Below are 19,583 nucleotides of genomic sequence, written 5' to 3'. Positions count from 1 at the left end.
GCTAGAGATTTATATTTATTTCTTTGGGAACATTAATCTTAAATTACACAAGTTTAAACTGAAAAACATTCTCAGAATGTCTTGAATGAAATAAGAATTAATTTCTTTAATAAAATGTGATCTCCAAGAAAGAAGAGTTGTGGCACAGATCCAGTTAGAGCCCACACTCTGACATAACAAGTTATTTTTTGTTTTTACTTCTAGGAAACTTCTATTTGAAGATTTCCGGACCTGGCTTTCTGACATTTCTAAAATTGACCTGGAATCAACCATTGACATGTCCTGTGCTAAGTATGAATTTACTGGTAAGGAAGATAAAACCCTGATGTCTATAAGATTTAAAGGCATTAATTCCACCATGATAGAAAGATAGCACTAGTACCAAAATACTAGCCTAAATATCCCTATATAACATTAGGATTTTCCTAAGGACCCAGCTCATATACAGAAATAGCCACCATGTTGGAGGGGATGAGACAGCTGTTCTCTTTGGAAATATGATGAAAGCTATTGACCATATTTTCAAGGGAAAAAATGCTCATAATGCACATACACACTAACCTTGCAGGCAGTATCTTGAGATTCAAAGATAATAGTATAAATTCTGTTCTAAGAGTTCCTAAGAAACAGTCATCTCCCTCAGTGCCATTTCTCTTTATTTCAAATTCAAATGTGAATGCCATGACAGTCTCTGTCACCTCCGTACTCCTTCTTCTCCTGAGAGATATTCATTGTCACCAGTTTGAGAACTGCATTCTTCCAGTTCTCTTTTCAGGACACATAAATGTATTTTTTAATATAAGTTTAGCTTTTAATGTAGAAGGAGAAGTATTTTCTTTTTTTTTTTTTTTTTTTTTTAATGTTACTGTATTTTTTATACCTTTATTTATTTTTATGTGGTACTGAGGATTGAACCCAGTGCCTCACACATGCTAGGCAAGCACTCTACCACTGAGCTATAACTGCAGCCCCAGGAAAAGTATTTTCTTATTGTTTGTTTTTAACTTAGTTATACATATGAAAAGCCATGTCGTATAACAAAATTTTATTTATTAATTAATTGATTCCTTTTATGGTACTAGGTATCAAACCCAGGACCTCACATATGCTAAGCAAGTGCTCTGCCAATGAGCTATATAGCTCCAGCCCTTTTCTTTTTATTTTGAGACATGGTCTTGCTACATTGCCCCATGTTGGCCTTGAACATTATGATCCTCCTAACTTGGCCTCCCAGGTAGCTAGTATTACAGGTGTGTGCCACTCTCTGCCTGGCCATTTATATTAAATATATTTTTTTCTTTTTATTTTCTAGTAATTTCAAAATTATAGAAAAGTAGCAAGTGTAGTTCAAATAATTTGTTTCCTATTTTACTTGAAAGTAGGTCATAGTCATGGTCATCCATAACCCCTGAATACTTCAGTAATTTCTGTAACAAGTATGTTCTCCAACATGATAGTAATAACCCATCAAAATCAGGAAATTAGCATTTGTACATTATTCTCATCTAATCTGCAGGCCACATTTACATTTCATCATTTGGTCCTTGGTAGCAAAAGAATCCAGTCAAGGGTTGCACATAGTGCTTCCTCATGTGTCTTTTCAGGCTCCCTCAGTCTAGAACAGTAATTCTCAGTCATTCCTGGACTCTCCAAATCTTGAAGCTTTTGAAAATTTGAAGATGAGTTATTTTGTTAATATTCCTCAATTCAAATTGGTCTTTGAAGTTTCCTCAGTATTGGATTCAGTCTGAGCAGCTTAGGCAGGAATATTATTAATGTTGCTGTGTTCTCTTCACTGAATCCTACAGTGGTACACAGTTTCTGTGTGTCACATTATTAGTGATATTAACTTTGATTACTTAATTAGGTTTGCTAAGAATAGGTTAGTCCACTGTTCTTTTTTCCCTTCATCAGTATGTATTTTGTGGAGAGAGACTTTAAGATTAGGTAATTGTCTCTTTTCTCACTGAACTTTGATTCACTCTTTTAGTGGTGTCTTGCTAAATTATTGCAGCAAAGGTTGCCAAATGTTGATTTTATAATACAGTTATTTCTTCTGTTTATTAATTGTCATTTTACTGTAAAGAAAATCTTTCTCCCCACTTTTAATCATTTAATCATGTTGATATGGATTATGTAATGGGTTGTTATCAGTTACTATTATTGTATTGATGCTTATATCATCCTTGATCAAGGAGAGTATCTTCAAACTGACTTCTGTCTCCTTTCCTTAGTCCCATCATACTTTTATTTTTTAATTTCTGCAAAGCAAGATTTTCCCATGCTTATATTACTGATGCCTAGGTCCTAGAACAACTTAGGGTCAGCCATTATTCCAAAGAGCCTTGGTTCCTTTTAGTGAAGAATGATACTTAAAAACTAAGCTCTAGGCTCTAAGTGTCCTTGCCACTATGGTGCACTATTCCCAGACCCTTTTATCGGAAAGAGGTAGCCCATACTTGTATACATATCAAGATACACATGGATGCATAAACATACATTTACATTTGTAAGTTTTTCTGTACCTATATACGTCTATACAGATATAAGAGACTGAATTTACATTGATCTTCCAGTTTGAATTGAACATCCCAGGGTTCCTTCTAAATTTCTTTCCCATATTTGTAATTCCCTTCTTCCACAGTGAGAAACCTGGTTTCCATTATCTTTAACACGTTTATTTATTGGAACAATCATTCCATGTTTATATGATCTCAGTCCCGTGAAGCCTTCTCTCCCCATCTGATTCCACATAGATACCTACATTGCTAAGGCTAAAAGCCCATCAGATGGCAAATGTAGCTTAAGGAGTTAACGGGAACTGGTACTACAAGATCTATATAAAGTATTCTTTAAAATAGCCAAGTAGTAGAAACAACTTAGTTAACAAATAGGAAACTAACTAAAAGGGAAAGGAAGTAAATCTATAATTCATATAGAATAACTGTGCAGCCATTAAAAGTGATGTCAGATCTGTATGTTGATGTGGAAAGATTCTTGCCATGTAATAAAAAATGTAGGCCTCAAACAACCACTGTAGGAGAACATTATTTTTTTAAAGTAAATGCACACATATAAGAAAAATACTGGAAGAATATATATAAAAATATTGTATGGGCACTTTTCAGTATAGAGTTTCTATGTTGGCAGTTTTATTTTTATACTTACAAAAGAAGAAGAAATGTCATTTTAAAGGCAGGGGACATTTAAAACTGGAGCTGGCATTAAAGATGAATATCAGAAGGACTGATCGTTGATGCATAGTAAAGTGGCAGCAGCTCATTGTCTGCAAGGATCTGAGGTGTGCATTCAACTATTGCAGATGCCCTGCTCTGCCATGATGATGAGCTAGAGGGGCGTCGGATTGCCTTCATTCTGTACCTTGTTCCTTCCTGGGATAGGAGCTTGGGAGGCACCCTAGACCTGTACAACGTTGATGGTAAGTTAAGTTTGTGTTCATCACTGCCACTGACCACCTCTAAATTAATCCCTGTTGATTAAGCACCACCATTCTTATATACACTGTGTGTCCTCCCTAAAGGGCGTGGAAGCTATTCATTATAGTGACTGCCTCAGGAGGAATTGAAGCCAGCCCTGACAACCACCTCTTGAAATTATACTTAAAGTGAAAGTTAATTAGAATTGATTTAAGGTGAGAAATAGCTTCTGCTTCTGATACTGACTGTGGAAAGGTAGAAAGCATACAAAGCCACCTGTAGCTGGTCTGTATGATAGGAAGTCAGGGATTTTTTTGAATGATTGACACCAGAGGTTGACACTAGGAGAATTTTCAAAACCTCCCCCAGCCCTTATCAATGGCAGATGTGTGATACAGTAAGAATACATGTCACCTAGCAGAACTAGCAAGTATGAGTGAAACAGATGAAGGGGTTAATCTTTCAGGATCTGAAGAGTTTTATAAATCTAAATACCCTTAGAAATTTGAGGATTGTGAAGAGGTGAGGCAGCCTGGGGATGGTTAATGATAATGAACCACCTTTATGGATGTGTTCTCTCCTGGCGCAGAACACTTTCAACCGAAGCAGATTGTCAAGTCTCTTATCCCTTCATGGAACAAACTGGTTTTCTTTGAAGTGTCGCCAGTATCCTTTCACCAGGTAAAGATCATAAGCCACAAATTACACAGAGTACTAAGGATCATGCTTTTTTGTCATCTATTGATATCTAAATGTGACAGCTTCCTGTTGGGCTTATTATCTGACCAGGTCATTTTAGTACCTAGCTTGAAGGAGCCCCAGATTAATGTGCCTTAGCTGATGCCCTCTTTCTTCATCTTTGTGTTGATGTGCTGCTGTCTTGTCCTTTCAGGTGTCTGAAGTTCTCTCTGAAGAAAAGTCACGTTTGTCTATAAGTGGCTGGTTTCATGGTCCTTCCCTGACCAGGCCTCCCAGCTACTTTGAACCCCTCATTCCTCGGAACCCTCACATCCCGCAAGATGTAAGGATAAGTTATTGGAATTCTTATCTTTGAGCTGTAGTATTTTATTTGTTTTTCTGATTTTAAGATGAGCTCTTACTGATAATGAAACTAGATTTTGAGCTTGCCCTTTCCACTTTTAAAATTTTAAATAATTTTTTTGTAGTGTTTTTTAAACCCAGGGCATTATATATGCTAGGCAGGCACTCTTATCACTGAACTACATCCCGAGGTCTTTTTATTTTTATTTTCAGACAGTGTCTCACTAATTTGTCCAAGTTGGCCTTGAACTTGGGATACTCCTCCCTCAGCCTCCCAAGTAGCTGGGATTACAAGTGTGTACCACTGTGCCTAGCTGTTTAATAGGAGAAACTTATAAAGTGAGGATTTGCATGTATCTTACTAATGTGAAATAATGTAAAAACAAATGCTGCAGTAATAATTAAATCATCTTTTGCATCTGTGACTTCTCTAAAAGCATGAAATTTTATATGAGTGGATCAACCCTACGTACCTTGACATGGATTACCAAGCTCAGATTCAAGAAGAATTTGAAGAGCGGTCTGAAATTCTCCTGAAGGAGTTTCTTAAGGTAGGTCAGGCACTGAGCTACGTCCCCACCCCTTTTTTGGTCTTGAGACAGGATATTGCTAAATTGCCCAGGCTGGCCTCAAACTTGTGATCTTTCTGCCTCAGCCTTCTGAATAGGTAGGATTATAGGCATGTACAACTGCACCTGGCCCTGTTCTGTATATCTTGTTTGGTATACAGTCTTACTTGAATGGGTGAATAGACAGAATACAAAAATGGTGATGTTAAACATTGGTATCAGTCGTATGTCTGGTAGGTTGAATCTCCCAGTTCCCTATCCTTAATGGTCCAAACACACAAAACTTCTACATTGAAAGGGAGTTGTGTCTAGTTGCCTTTCTATTCATTTGATGAATATGGTGCTTATTATTATTTTATAATAAATTACTAATTATAGTTGATTTACACCTACTAATGAGTGTTTAACAATGATGAGGCAGATCTGAAGTCAGAAAACTGATCATGTCCTGACTCTAGTTTTACTAACCTGAGCAAATCACTAAATCTGTGTATCTGTTTTATCATTAATTATACTGGGATAAAACCTGCCATGTGTTTCTTGCAGAGTTATTGTGAGGGCCACATGAGATAACGTGTTGGTAAGGTGCTTCACAGTTGACCATGAGTCCCATGGAGTTAGACTTCCAAAAGGAGCTTCTCCTCTATGAAAAGGAGAAGAGAGATTTTACATTCTCTCACACATAGTTTTCTCTCAATTTTCTCTGTCTCTTTCCTTCTCTCTCTCTCCTTCTCTCTCTCTCAGATTGTTATAGATGACTTTAGAATATTATAGAATTTGAAAATTATAGTAAATAAATTTGTTTAACCCTATTTAAAAACCATGCTGTCCTTTATCTTTTACGTATTTATAACTGTTAAGAAGCCATAGGAAATTGCATTAAACAAATAAATTCAAAGCGTCTTGTGAATGTTTCAGTAGATTAATGAGTTTCTTGTATTGTACTTGATTTTTTTTTTTTTTTTTTGGTACCAGGGATTGAACTCGGGGCACTCAATCACTGAGCCACATCCCCAGCCCTATTTTGTATTTTATTTAGAGACAGGGGCTCACTGAGTTTCTTAGCGTCTCGCATTTGCTGAGGCTGGCTTTGAACTCGTGATCCTCATGTGTCAGCCTTCAGAGCTGCTGGGACTATAGGTGTGTCCAATGCTAATTGCTCCTGGTTTTTTGTTTTTGGGGTTTTTTTGCAGGAGATTACCAGGAATTGAACTCAGGGACACTTGACTACTGAGCCACATCCCCACCCCGATTTTGTATTCTATTTAGAGAAGGGTCTCACTGAATTGCTAAGCACCTTGCTGAGGCTAGCTTTGAACTTGTGATCCTCCTGCCTCAGCCTCCTGAGCCACTGAGGTTACAGGCCTATGCCACTGCGCCTGGTGTTCATTGCTTCTTTATTGCTTATTTTCCAGCCGGAGAAATTTGCAAAAGTCTGTGAGGCCTTGGAGCAAGGAGATGTGGAATGGAGTAGCCGTGGTCCCCCTAACAAAAGGTAGAACCTGTCCTCTGAGATGTTTGCATCTGCATTTAGCGCCTACTTTTTTTTGTCTGAACAGCTCACTTCCAACAATAGGACCTTGGCTTTAACAACCATTTGTTTCAAGGAGCATCCATTTTGTCAGGGACATCCAGACCTTAGCAAAATCTCTCCATTGTAGTAACTTTGTTTTAGTAACCTGTGCCAAGATTTAGGCGAAGAGGTATAAAGTTGATGATGACCTTTTATTCCATGAGTAATTTTACATGTGGAACTTGATGCAACTTGACATTATTGCTTTTCAGGTTTTATGAGAAAGCTGAGGAGAGTAAGCTCCCTGATGTACTGAAGGACTGTATGGAGTTATTTCGCTCGGAGGCACTGTTTTTGCTGCTCTCCAACTTCACAGGCCTGAAGCTTCACTTCTTGGCACCTTCAGAAGAGATTGAGGACCAAAAAGAGGGAGAAGCAGCCTGTGCTGCTGATAGCACTGAAGAAGGAACTAGCCAGAGCTCCTCTGAGCCCGAGAATAATCAGGCAGCCATCAGGAGCAACAGCCAGCAGAGCCATGAGCAGACAGACTCAGTGCCAGAAGACAACGAAGCAAAGAAAGGTGAGCTGCTGTTAGGATTTGTCCTTGTTTACCATTAACCATTTATCATTTAGTCATTTATTCATTCAACAAATATTTCTTGAGCATCTGCTACTGTGAGCCCCATTTCAGGAGCTGGAAAACAAAATGGACAAGGACAAGATCTCTGTTTCCCTGGAGTTTACATTGCAGTAGGAAGGGACAGCGGTTAAATGTCTCTACACACAAGAAGTATGATAAGTGCTGTGCATAGCATTGTAATAGGGGCATGTGATAAATGACTGAGCCCCTCCAGAAAAGCCTCCCTGAGGAGCTGCCGTTTATTTAAGCTCAGATCTAAATTACAGGAAGAATCTGCAGGAAAAAATTCTAGGTAAGGGAACAGCTAGTGCATTGTATTAGGCTAAGAATAGTACACATGGTGGAGAAAATAGTATAAAGGGTGGAATAATCTTAGGCTACGGCTGCTACAGTTGCTCTAAAACACATGAACGTGAAGGAGAGGAAGGCTAGCAACTAATTTCTGCCAAGACCGAAAGTAGCCTAAGAAAACTTGCTTGAATTTGGACTGGTGTATAGAGGGAAATTATTATAAGCAGAGGAACTTAAATCATCTACAAATAAGATGGAAAAGAAAGCAATATAGGCAGTAATGCTTCTTTGGAAATTTTGGAACCATTAACCAAGCTACAAATTCAGCTTAGATCTCTCAGCATCTGTTGACCATTTAGATTGGAAAATCCGTCACCCAGTCACTTTGCTCAGTCTTGCATGCCTTGCTTCCACTTTGCTTCTTTCAAAGGACCCTGTGCAGCAAGCGGGCAGACCTGTGGAAACAAAATCACCTTTGTAAGATGCTAACCATGATCAACAACACTCACTCTGTGGCCTCCCAGAACTGACTAACCAGGCACTTCAGTCACCATGGATATTTAGGAAAACTAGCCCTACATGGCCTTTTCTGTGCTACTCAATATACAGGACAACCTCTTTTTCATAGATTAGTTTTCCTTGGTAATTGATACTGGCATCTATGCCTAGAACCTAAAAGGAATTTGGGTGAAGGTCAGTGAAGAATCAAGGATTAAAAAAAATCTTCTGTTCCTTTTTGGTTTCATTTTTATGGGGACCTGCAACTTAGAATAAAAATCTGTATGAGAAATCAAAAGATACTTTATTTTGTTTTTTGAGCATCTATTGTATGTAAGGCCCTAGGCCAAAAATTAAGTAGGGAATATAAAAATGAATTAGAAAGATCAGTTTACAAAGTTTACCTGAACAAAGCTATAGTTTGTTTTTAAGTAAAAGGTGTAAAATTGCTTTGTGTATAATAGCAGCATTTTGGACATAGTTAGGGCATGACTAGTCAGATAACAAAAACCAATACAAACCTGGTAATTTTAAGGACATTTTAAATATAAAGACACATGTCAATTTCAGATGTTGAAAACAAATAAATAAAGGGAAAATAATAATCACCTAAAGGTGGCCACTATTAACATTTGTAATATGTTCCAGTCTTTTTTTTTTTTTTTTTTTTTTTTTTTTTTTTGCTTTGTAGGCATATACACATGTACAGGGTTTGTGTGTGTTTATAATGGGATTATACCATATATGTTGTTTTGTAATGTTTTTTCACACATAGTATTTTATAAGCCTCTTTCTTATATCTTTCCCTTTTTTTTTCTTTCTTTCTTTTTTTTTTGGGGGGGGGGTACTGGAGATTGAACCCAGGGGCATTTATCACTGAGCTACACCCCCATTCTTTTTTATTTTTTGTCTTGAGAAAGGGTCTCACTGAGTTGCTGAGGGTCTCACTGAATTGCAGAGACTGGACTCAAACCTGAGATCTTCCTGCCTCAGCCTCCGAGTCTGTAGTTCATTTTAAGAATGCATAGCTAAAAGTTTTGAAAACCACTATTATAATTTTTAATGACTGCAAGGTATTTCATCACATGAACTTAACCAGTCCTGTGTAGTTATTCAGATTGTTTCTAGTTCTTCACTATTGTTATTTCTTAAAATAACTTCTTAAAAGTGCAAATTGTTTAGTGCAATGGGCATAACTTGTGAAACTGAATCAGGAAGATTGCAAGTTCGAGGGCAGCTGCAATATCTTAGTGAATTCCTGACTCAAAATAAAAATAAGGAAGAATGGAGATGTACCTCAGTGGTAGAGCACCTTTGGATTCAGTCTCCAGTATACCATGAAAAAAAAAATGCAAGTGCTATGTCAAAACTGCTCAGAGTTTTAAATCAACTGGCAAACTGCACTCCCCTAAACTGAAATCATCCCTGCCCTCCCAGCAGCATTGTACATGACACTTCCCTTCTTCCTGGGAAACTAATTATGTGTTTTCATTTCCACCTGTGCTTATTATGTTGGTGAAATAGCATATACCTTTCACTGATTAATAATGTGTGGTTGTAAAATTTCCTTGTATTTATTACTTAATTTTCTTTTATAATTAGGGGGTTTTGTCATTTTCTTATTGGTTGTGAAAAAATGTTATGTATAGGAACCTTGTCCCTCTGTCTTGTTGTAATAGTTTGCTTTTTTAAGTTTTGTTCAACTTGTTTTAAACTTTTTTCCTTCATGCTGGGGCTTGAACCTAGGGCTTCTTGTGTACTGGGCAAATAAGCACTACACCACTGAACTCTATTCCCGGCCCACAAGTTTTATAAAATGTTTTAGTAATCAGATCTGTCTGCTTTTCGTGGCTTTGGGTTTTGTTTTGTTTTGTTTTGTTTTTGTGTGTGGTGACATTTTTTTGTATGTGTGTATGTGGTGACATGTTTAGAAATCTCTTCCTTATTTCAAGAGTATATAAAGTAATTCTTAGGTTTTATTTATTTTGCATAATTCTTTACTTCATCTGAAATTTATTATAAAGAAATTGAAATTCAACCTCCCTCCCCAGCACCAGAGTCAGACCCAGTAATTTCTTGTCATTTGTAGGACTGGATGGTAAAACCATGCATTGGTGGCTTGTGCCTGTAATACTAGTTACTCAGAAAGCTGGGGCAATAAGATCAAAAGTTTAAGGTCAGCCTGAGCAATTTAGCAAGACCTTGTCTCAAAATTTGAAAAAAGGTAGCTCAGTGATAGAGTACTCGAGTTTCAATTCCCAGTCCAAAAAAAAAAAAAAAATTATTTTTAATAAATAAAATTTAAAAGACTCGGGGTAGAGCTGGGGACATAGCTCAGTTGGTAGAGTGCTTGCTGCACATGCACAAGGCCCTGGGTTCAATTCCCAGCATCACTTAAAAAAAAAAAAATAAGACTCGGTATATCTCAGTGATAAAGCACTGGCTTAGCATACACAAGGCCGTGAGCTCAATCCCCAGTACTGCATAAATTTTAACATTTATTTTTTTCAGTTATAGGTGGACACAATGCCTTTATTTTATTTTTATGTATGCTGAGGATCAAGCCCAGTGCCTCATGCATGCTAGGCAAGCACTGTATCTCTGAGCCACAACCCAGCCCAGAGTTTTTTTAAAAATTAAAAAAATAACCAAATAGTGGAACAGTAGATCAGTTGAAGGTTTAGGAGAATGGGTTCCTCTTAGTACCTTACATAATTTTCATTTCTTTACAATCTAACATTTATATCAGAGTTATTTTTTAAATCTACTGGCCCTTTTGTTTTTGTAAGAGTCAAGTGTCCCCACGTGCCAGGGAGAGCTGAGGCGTTGGAAGACTGGGCATTACACTTTAATCCATGACAACAACAAGACAGAGTTCGCCCTGGACCTGCTTTTCTACTGTGGCTGTGAAGGTAAGAGGGAGGAGGGAAAGCAGTGAGTGTTTCCTTAGAAGGCAGCCTCCTGAGTGACCCTCTCCAGCCGAATAAATTCAAAAGTAGTTTGCTATGGTCAAGATCTCAGGTCACAGAATCTTAACAGTGCAGAGGGTTGTTGGGGGTCATGAATTACTATCTTTCATGTCAAAATGGATTCTATCTGTGACTGGAAAAGGGGGAGATGGACCTTGCCATAATTTTACTCCAGTAAATTGTGGACTTATTCTGGATTTGGTCCACAGCTTTTGTTGCCCTTTAATTATCTCTTAATTTTCTTATTCAGTGTTGATCGAAGTAGGCCTGCATCCCAGTTCAGCTCTCTTGGGAAAGTAGGCATTTAGGGGAAAGGGAACCCCTGAAAAACAGATGATAAACTCAAGCTCCCAAGTCTTAGAGCCGGTGACTGCTGAGTCCCAGACCCCTCACTTTTTAGCAGGTGATGTGACTCTTGCAGCAAGAGCCCTCTGAGTGTTATGTTTTCCCCTTGTCAGGCTGGGAGCCAGAATATGGTGGCTTTACCTCCTACATTGCCAAAGGTGAAGATGAAGAGGTAAGTTGTTTCTAATAGCAGACTCTCCTTTTCAGTTCTTGAGAAAGCTTTCCTTCTCCATTGACCTTATCTTTATGACCTCTGCAGCGTCTTTAGTTGATAAATCCTGCCTTGCAATGGTTCTAAGTTCTATAAGCAAATACTCAGCATGCAATAAAGATGCTAAGCATTTATTCTGAGAAATCCAGATTAAGAGGCTGTGGTACACTCCCTTGAGTCTTTCAGTATAGCTAGATGTAAATGATTCACACTGTTGTGTGACTATCACCACCATCCATATCAACCTAGACCTTGAGCTTAGAGTTATATACTTGCATTTTGATTTCATTAGGTAGATTCTTTCTTGGTCTGTGCTGCTGGAATAGGGCCTGTTTGAAAATGCCTTGGCAACCAGAAAAAAGCTCATCTCCTAGTAAAGGATCTTTCAAAGGACCCCCATCCCCAGCTTAGATACTTGATGTGGAAACCATGTGTCCATGGTGAACTGTTGAAGACTTGAGAATGTGCTCTGTGTTCTGATGTGGCTTTGTATTTGCCTATTTCAGCTGCTAACAGTGACTCCAGAAAACAATTCTGTGGCATTGATCTACAGAGATAGAGAGACTCTGAAATTTGTCAAGCATATTAACCACCGAAGCCTAGAACAAAAGAAAACCTTCCCAAACAGAACTGGTTTCTGGGACTTTTCATTTGTGTATTATGAATAACAGGACGGGGCAAAGCTGAACAAAAAAGTGACCACCACTACTGGAAAAGTTAGGCATGGAATGAAGGAAAGGTACATGGTGGCCTGTTTGCTAGTGGGTGTTCTTTGGGGGATTGTTTTTGATTGTACGGGGTCTCAAATCTGGGGCCTCATGCATGCCAGGCAAGTGCTCTACCACTGAGCCACATCCCCAGCCCATCTGCTAGTGTTTTAAAATGGTTTTTCCTTTAATAGGACTCATGATTTGTCCTCAAGACCTTGAGCTTAGAGCTATGTACTTGCATTTTGATTTCAAAAAGGTTTTTAATTTTGTTTCATGTTGAATTCTTCAATTTCACAGTGGCTGCTTCATTAATTTTTTTTTCTAATTTCAGTGATCATTCTTATTGTAAAATTATGTAACAAATTTAGTCACTTATTTAAGTGTGTTGCTCAGTAGGACTGAGTGCATTCACATTGTTGTGTAACCATCACCACCACCATCCATATCCAAAACCCTTCCATCTCCCCAAACTGAAACCCTGTATCCACTAAACAGTAGCTCCCGGCTCTCCCATGCCGCACCCCCACCATTCTACTCTTCCTCTGTTAATATACTCTCATCCCTCAGGAGAGGAATCATGGAGCATTTGTCCTTTTGTGACTGCTTATTTCACTAAGCGAAGAGTCCTCGATACATCAGTGTTTCTTTTTTAACTCGCGTGATTGCAGCTCCCATGCTTCCCAGTTAAATCAGTCTAGAAATCACAAAAGCTTATTTCATGTTGAGTCCTCAAGTTCTGGTACAGTTTGAATCATTGCGCTTCCTGCGGCTGTCCCACTGTGATTTACAGACCAGGGTGGACATAGATGGATAGTACTGCTTCCTTGGAAAAGGTCTAACCTAAAACCAAGCAAGACATGTCTAGCTGGTAAGAGGACAGGCTGCTTATTGCCATATGTAGTTACTCCCAGGTACCCTCTGCCTTCCAACCTTGAGGTTGTGGCTTCTGTGTAATTATATGAGTCTAGCTTCACATGTGGCTTTCATTTTCCTACAGTATTAGGTACTGTAGAACTAGTTGTCTGTTTTTTCTTTAAGAGATCCAGTGCTCAAAGCTACATGGGAATGTCAAGAGCTTGTCCATTTTACATTTTCCCTCAGCTGCTCCAGCGGGCTCTATCATAACTCCTCCTGGTGTGGTTTTTTTTTTTTTGGGGGGGGGGGTGCACGGATGGATGAAAGAAGCTGTTCTCACTCCATCTCTAGTGTGTCCCTCTGTTTCCTTTCTCTTTTATCTATTTCTTACTGTTGCAGTAGTTTTTAGTGTCGGTTTTACTAACTAGTAGGAAAAGAACTGGACCTTTAAATGTCTCAACCACTTCTCTTTCATCTCCCGAGTACTAATTCTTTTCTGAAATTTGCAATTAAATAAAGAAAATGAATTTCATTTTCTTTTAGGTTGATGGTTTCTTTTTTTTTTTTCACATACCCAAATCAGTAAAACACATTTTATCATGTGTTTCCATTAAATGGGTATTTGAGTTTTATACATGTAGTACTATTAATTTAAAACAATTTTATGTTATAAAACAAATCCTAGTTTTTAAATGAGATAAAAATGTCCAGAGTTCTAGTATTGTCTTCCCACACCCACAAAGTATGTGAACCATTTTACACACTTACTATTTTAGAGACCACAATTCTTTAACCACAGCGTAGTGATGTTCAATTGGGATTGAAGATACTTTGGTACTAATAGCTAATTTTGAAGCTTGCCTTTTCTAAGTTCCCGGGGCCTGAAGGTCACCTGTACTATTACTGCTTTCACTCACTTGCTTTCTAGGGTATTTTCCTGAACAGGGAGGGTAAGGTTATAGTTAATACCTTCATTCAGTGGCTTAACCCCAGCAAGACCCAGGGGAAGGTGCTGGGTAAGTGAAACCCTATGTGTGCCAAGCTTGGGAAATGGTGTGAGGTTATGGCTGTCATTGCTGTCTAAGGCCACCCAGCTTTTCCAGTTCTGGAGAGCTGGGTCTAAATCTCAGATAATACTCACATGTGAGAATATGCATATTAGTTTCTTCTTTTTTCTCCATGTGCTTATAGTCCACGCAACAGAATCTTTTACACTACAGAAACAGATTTGGGTGTTTAAGGGAAGAGAATCCCTAAGGGCCTAATCCTGATGTTGCTGTCAGTTCCTGCATCTACAAAGTACAGGACTGTCGAGGAGAAGGTAATTTGCAGATTGCTTCTCTGTCCTGAGGATGTGGTAATTAAGAAGCAGCTTTCCTCAATAGTCAGGTACCGCATGATGATGTTCAGTCAACAACAGACTGATGGCAGACTGACAGACGATGGCAGTCCCCTAGATTATAACGGACATGCAGATTGCTACTGCCTAGTGAAACCATCACCTCTATTGCAAAGCATTCCTCACATCTAGTGATGCTGCTGTAAACAAGCCTGTGTTGCCAATTGTATAAAAGCATACAGCACAAGTATATGTACGGTATGTAATACTTGATGATAAATAAAGTGACTATTATTGTGTATTATATTTTTTAGCAATCATTACAGTGTACTTATATCTAAAAAAAAAAAAAAATTCACCATAAAACAACCCTCAGATGGGTCCTTGAGAAGGTATTCCAGAAGACATTGTCACTACATAGGATGACAACTCCATGTGTGTTGGTGCATTTCCTAGTGGGACAAGATGTGCAGGTGGAAGAGAGTGATAGTGATGATCGTAACCCAGTATAGGTCTAGGCTAATATGTTTGTGTCTTAGTTGATTTTTTCAAAGTTTAAGAAGTAAAAATTAATAGAAAAAATCTTATAGAATTAAGGATATAAGGAAAATACTTTCCTGGATGTGGTGGCACAGGTTTGTAATCCAGTTACTCAGGAGAGAGGCAGGAGTTATCACAAGATCAATGCCAGCCTCAGCAACTTAGTGAGACCCCTCTCTAAATAAAAAATTTTAAATAGGGCTCAGGTTATAGCTCAGTGGTAGAACACTGGGTTCAATCCCCAACACCACAAAAAGAAAACTACTTTTTGTAGCTATATAAAAAGAAAAATAAGAAGTACTTTTAGGCCGGGCACAGTGGGTAAGCCTGAATCCCAGCAGCTTGGGAGGCTGAGGCAGGAGGATCATGAGCTCAAAGCCAGTCTCAGCAAAAGGGAGGTGCTAAGAGCAACTCTGTGAGACCCTGTCTCCAAATAAAAATACAAAATAGGGATGTGGCTTAGTGGTTGAGTGCCCTGAGTTCAATCCTTGGTATCCCCCCACCCAAAAAAGTACTTGTAACATGTTATACAAGTTTGTAGCCTAGAAGCACTAGGCTATACCATATAGCATAGGCGTGTTGTAGGCTAAACCATGTAGGTTTGTCTAAGTACACTGCATGATATTTGCACAACGAAGAAATTGCCTCAACTTATGACTACTTTTTTGATCCCCGTTACTTTTTAGGGCCTGGAGCCAATGTTGACAACTATTAAATAGCAAAAGAATTAAAACATGAACAACTTTTTTTTTCAGTACTGGGGATTCAACTCAGGGCCCCAAACATGCTCAGCAAGCATTCTGGTACTGCACTGTATCTCCAGCCCTTTTTCAAATTTCATTTTGAGACAGGATCTCACCGAGTTTCCCAGGCTGGCTTTGATCCTCCTACCTCAGCCTCCTGAGTGACTGGGATTACAGATGTGCACCACCATGCCCAGAAAACTTGGGCTGTCTTTTACTGCTTTCAAGTTAAACCTGAGATGTTCACCTCTATGATATATGGCATCTTTTTGTTAATTCTTTAATAGTGAACCTCCAATTCTTAGAACTCCCTTCAGTAAAGGAAGATTTTTTTCCCCCAGAGAATAACTTTGTTTTTTCAGATTATATAATGAGGTTCATTGTAAAGAATTAAAACCACATGTAAAAATATAAAGTCAAGGTCACCTGTATGGTAATCCAGCCACCGATAGCTTTGTAAGATATCAATGAGGTCTTGCTGAACCACCTTTCCCAGAGTCGCCTCCCTGTTTTCCGTCAGTGAGAGCCACAAACTGCCAGATGGAGGGCCAAATGAGGCAGCAGCCATTTAGCAGCTCAATGTCGTTGCTCCCCCTGTTGGCAGGAGTCAGCATCCTTCAGCTCTGACGAAGGCTCTGTCTGCAGGATGCCCTGACCATCAAGGTCTGGGGCAACAAGGACCGACAGGTTTCAACCTGTCCTCCAGGGCTCCAGCTCCTGTCTGTGGATTCCAGCTTGTTCTCTCCAACCTTACATCCTGACTACCTGCTCTGTGGGCTTCAGGCTGCAGCATCTGACAGAGAGCGAGCAACACAGCTTGCATCACCACCCCCCCGCAGTTAAAGCCCTTTATATGTTAACTGTCATGGAAATTAGGAATATATTTATGAAGCTGTTTTTGTAAACATATTTGAATTTCTGTTAATAGGAAGAAAAATGTTTAAGGGTAATCCTGTAAATAATCAAATAACGGTCCCTAATTTTAAGGATGTAGAAAATAAAGCCTGGAAGAGAAAAAAGATCATTAAATTTTGAACCTGGCATGTCTGCTACTCAGACCCCACTGAATGTGGTTGTTTATTCCCCACAAAATACCAGAAAAAAAAGATCCAATTTGGGGCTACCTCTCCCAAACCTGTACCTCTCCATCCCCATTACACGCTGAACCCTACTAAAACTAACAGAAAGTATCCTGTTAAAAAGATCTTCTGAGAGCAGATCCAGGGACGTGAATTGCAGGCATAGGCTGCCTGGACCAGGACAGCACAGTCTCTGATGAAAAAACAGTCCACACGTACAGTGGAAAAACTATTTGGGGATTATCTATATGACACCATTTTTAGGAGAAGCAGAGTTCTGTACCAAATAAAAGTTGACTCAGGAGCCAGAGCACGTAGTGTGGGCGGGGTCCAGACAGGAGAAGTGAAATGCAAAACACCAGACAGCAACAGGTGTCTTGTATTTTAATTTCAAAGTGAAATTGGCAATAATTGATAATTTATTTCTGTGATACAGGACTCTGCACTGGCAGTTTTGAAACATTAATGACAACATTGAAGATCATTTTTGTAAAGTACCCTAAGGCTGCATAATAATTGTAAAGTTCCTGGTGAGGTTTCTGAGGCTCCTGACGGGCTTTCTTAGCACAGACAAGCCCTCGGTCAGCAGCAGCTGTGTCTCTGTGCTCAGCTTTGGCTTAACACTGGTGAGGATGAAGCTGATTAAGATAGAGGCCCTATTCTCACTTAATAGGGGCTTAAGATTTTACACACAATGTAATAGGAACTAAAGAACATACAATGGAGCTGGGGTTGTGGCTCAGTGGTAGAGTGCTTGCCTAGCATATGTTCGATTGCCTAGCATTGGGTTCGATTCTCAGCACCACATACAAATAAATAAAGATCCATCAATAACTAATAAAAATTAAAAAAAAAAAAAAAAGAAAGACAGACTAGACAATGGGACCCGCAAGGTCTCTTGAGCAAAGAACCTGTGAGCTGAGCCTCAGTGTACCGGATAGGCAGGCTCAGTGGCAAATACTAAAAGCCCATAGAGTACCTGAGCTTGGGTGGGAGGTGATTATTTTAGGGATGCTTGCATAAGACTAAAAACTTTCCTCCCAGATACCAGAATCCTCTAAATCAGTTTTTTGTTTTTTGGGGATTTTTATATATATATATATATATATATATTTATTTAATTTTATGTGGTGCTGTGGATCGAACCCAGGGCCTCGCACGTGCTAGGCGAGCGCTCTACCGCTGAACCACAATCCCAGCCTCTCAAAATCAGTTTTTAATTGAAGGTTGTGTTCACTTAGAGCTTTGAAATTCAGCAATGAACCAGGCAGGGCCTAGCCATGAGAAGGCACTCAGATGCTGTCAGAATAGAAGAAGGGCAACAAAGCAGTAACTGATTAACTCCTTTCTGATAGTCATGTTCTCTAAGCCGATGATTAATGTTCTGATAGTTAATGTTCTCTAAGGGTAATTTCTAAGAAAAAGGCAGTTGAGTGTTTCATGAATGTTTTCATGTCATCCAGTCTTTACTTGCTTGGGAACGGTTTGGAGTAACAGAAAGGACCATGACTATATAGTTTCAAAACTTCATACCATAACTTACCCAGCTGACGGATCCTGTCAGGACATTCTACCTTCCTAGGCTATAAGGCCTCAGCATCAAATAGAAGCATTTGTAACCTACAGAGGACCTGACACGTCTTATTGTAGGCCAACCTCTGAAAGCCTTGTCAAATATTTTTAGGTCTCCAAAAGCTTTTTGGCTAAGAATGACCTTTGATGAGATTACCCTATTAGATTCACAAAAGATGAATGCTACTACTATGTAATTTAAAACTAGCACCAATTAAAGATTTTTGCCCTCAAACGGTTTAAGTTAGGGCTGGAGATGTAGCTCAGTGGTAGAGTGCTTGCCTGGCATGCATGAAGCCCTGGGTTCAATCCTCAGTACTGCCCAAACAAAAACAAACTAGTGCAACTTCAGTATGGCTACTAATTCTGTGACCTTGACAAGGAATTAGTCTCTGCTGCTCAGATTCCTTATCTTTGAGGCAGACATAAGGCTACTTACTTATTACTTAAGGGAAATAATACAGTATGAGTGGAAAACTCTAGCTTATAAAATTGAAAATGCAAAATGATGTGATTATAGGACATATTCTCATAAAATTGGGATTTTATAAAGCCTTCATTTCAGATACAGGAGAAGGGGAATCCTGAGGGCCAAGTGAAGATGACTAGTAAAATTAGCTTACATCAACCTCAAGGCGAAGATCCAGTTTTCCTCCTCACTTATGAATGCTATTAAGATGTGAAAACTGATTACTGTTACAAAAATTAAGCCAGTCCAGAATTCTACCTCAGGCCAGAATTTTACCTCCTGGGAAGGGACTGTCCCTTTGCACATCGACTTTCTCCTCATAAGCTGGCACTCAGCTGGACTGCATTTCCTGTCTCCTTTGCAGTCTTGGCCAAGTTACCCAGTGGAGTGTGAGTACAGTGACTGTTCTTCCCGACCGAAGCTTCCAGCAGAAGGAGGCCTGTTTCCTCCTCACTCTCTCCCTTTTCTACTGGCTTGGATATAAATAACTGCAAGGCCCTAGAACAGCCCTTGTCCAATATGGCTCCACGCAAGAGAAGGAAGCCTCTGAAGCCCAAGGGCCTCCATTATATGCAGTGAACATGCACCCAAACCATTTTCCTTTGGTTTGTTTCCATACAGAAATCCCTGTATGATAAAAATGAGTCATAAATTTTGAGATGTTAAAGCAGCAGCCATTAACCCAACTAAGCTAATTCTTCTTTAATATAGATTGGTTTACACTCACCTTTCAGTGATTAAAAAAATTGAATATCTACATTT

General features: G+C 39.0%; 1 protein-coding gene across 4 annotated transcripts in view; it reads left to right on the top strand.

Moving 5' to 3' along the window:
- Ogfod1 (2-oxoglutarate and iron dependent oxygenase domain containing 1) overlaps positions 1-19,494 on the top strand; it is a 28,502-nt gene extending 9,008 nt beyond the window's left edge. Inside the window, exons 4-13 of one of the 4 annotated variants that reach the window (XR_007343461.1) lie at positions 205-305; positions 3,323-3,439; positions 4,027-4,118; positions 4,330-4,458; positions 4,916-5,029; positions 6,463-6,542; positions 6,833-7,140; positions 10,760-10,901; positions 11,417-11,475; positions 19,186-19,256. Coding sequence is in view for 2 of the 4 variants with exons in the window: in XM_015488710.2 (XP_015344196.1) it covers positions 205-305; positions 3,323-3,439; positions 4,027-4,118; positions 4,330-4,458; positions 4,916-5,029; positions 6,463-6,542; positions 6,833-7,140; positions 10,779-10,901; positions 11,417-11,475; positions 12,021-12,182 (1,285 nt within the window). In the remaining 2 variants the exon portion in view is untranslated. Of the gene's footprint in view, positions 1-204; positions 306-3,322; positions 3,440-4,026; positions 4,119-4,329; positions 4,459-4,915; positions 5,030-6,462; positions 6,543-6,832; positions 7,141-10,759; positions 10,902-11,416; positions 11,476-12,020; positions 14,723-19,185 lie in introns of those variants that run through there. The other 3 variants (XR_007343460.1, XM_015488712.2, XM_015488710.2) reach the window with 3 other exon arrangements.
- Positions 19,495-19,583: the final 89 nt, after the last annotated feature.

The sequence above is a fragment of the Marmota marmota genome, unplaced genomic scaffold, assembly GCF_001458135.2.
Source record: "Marmota marmota marmota unplaced genomic scaffold, marMar, whole genome shotgun sequence".
Lineage (NCBI taxonomy): Eukaryota > Metazoa > Chordata > Mammalia > Rodentia > Sciuridae > Marmota > Marmota marmota.
This window is presented reverse-complemented; position numbering and strand designations above follow the sequence as displayed.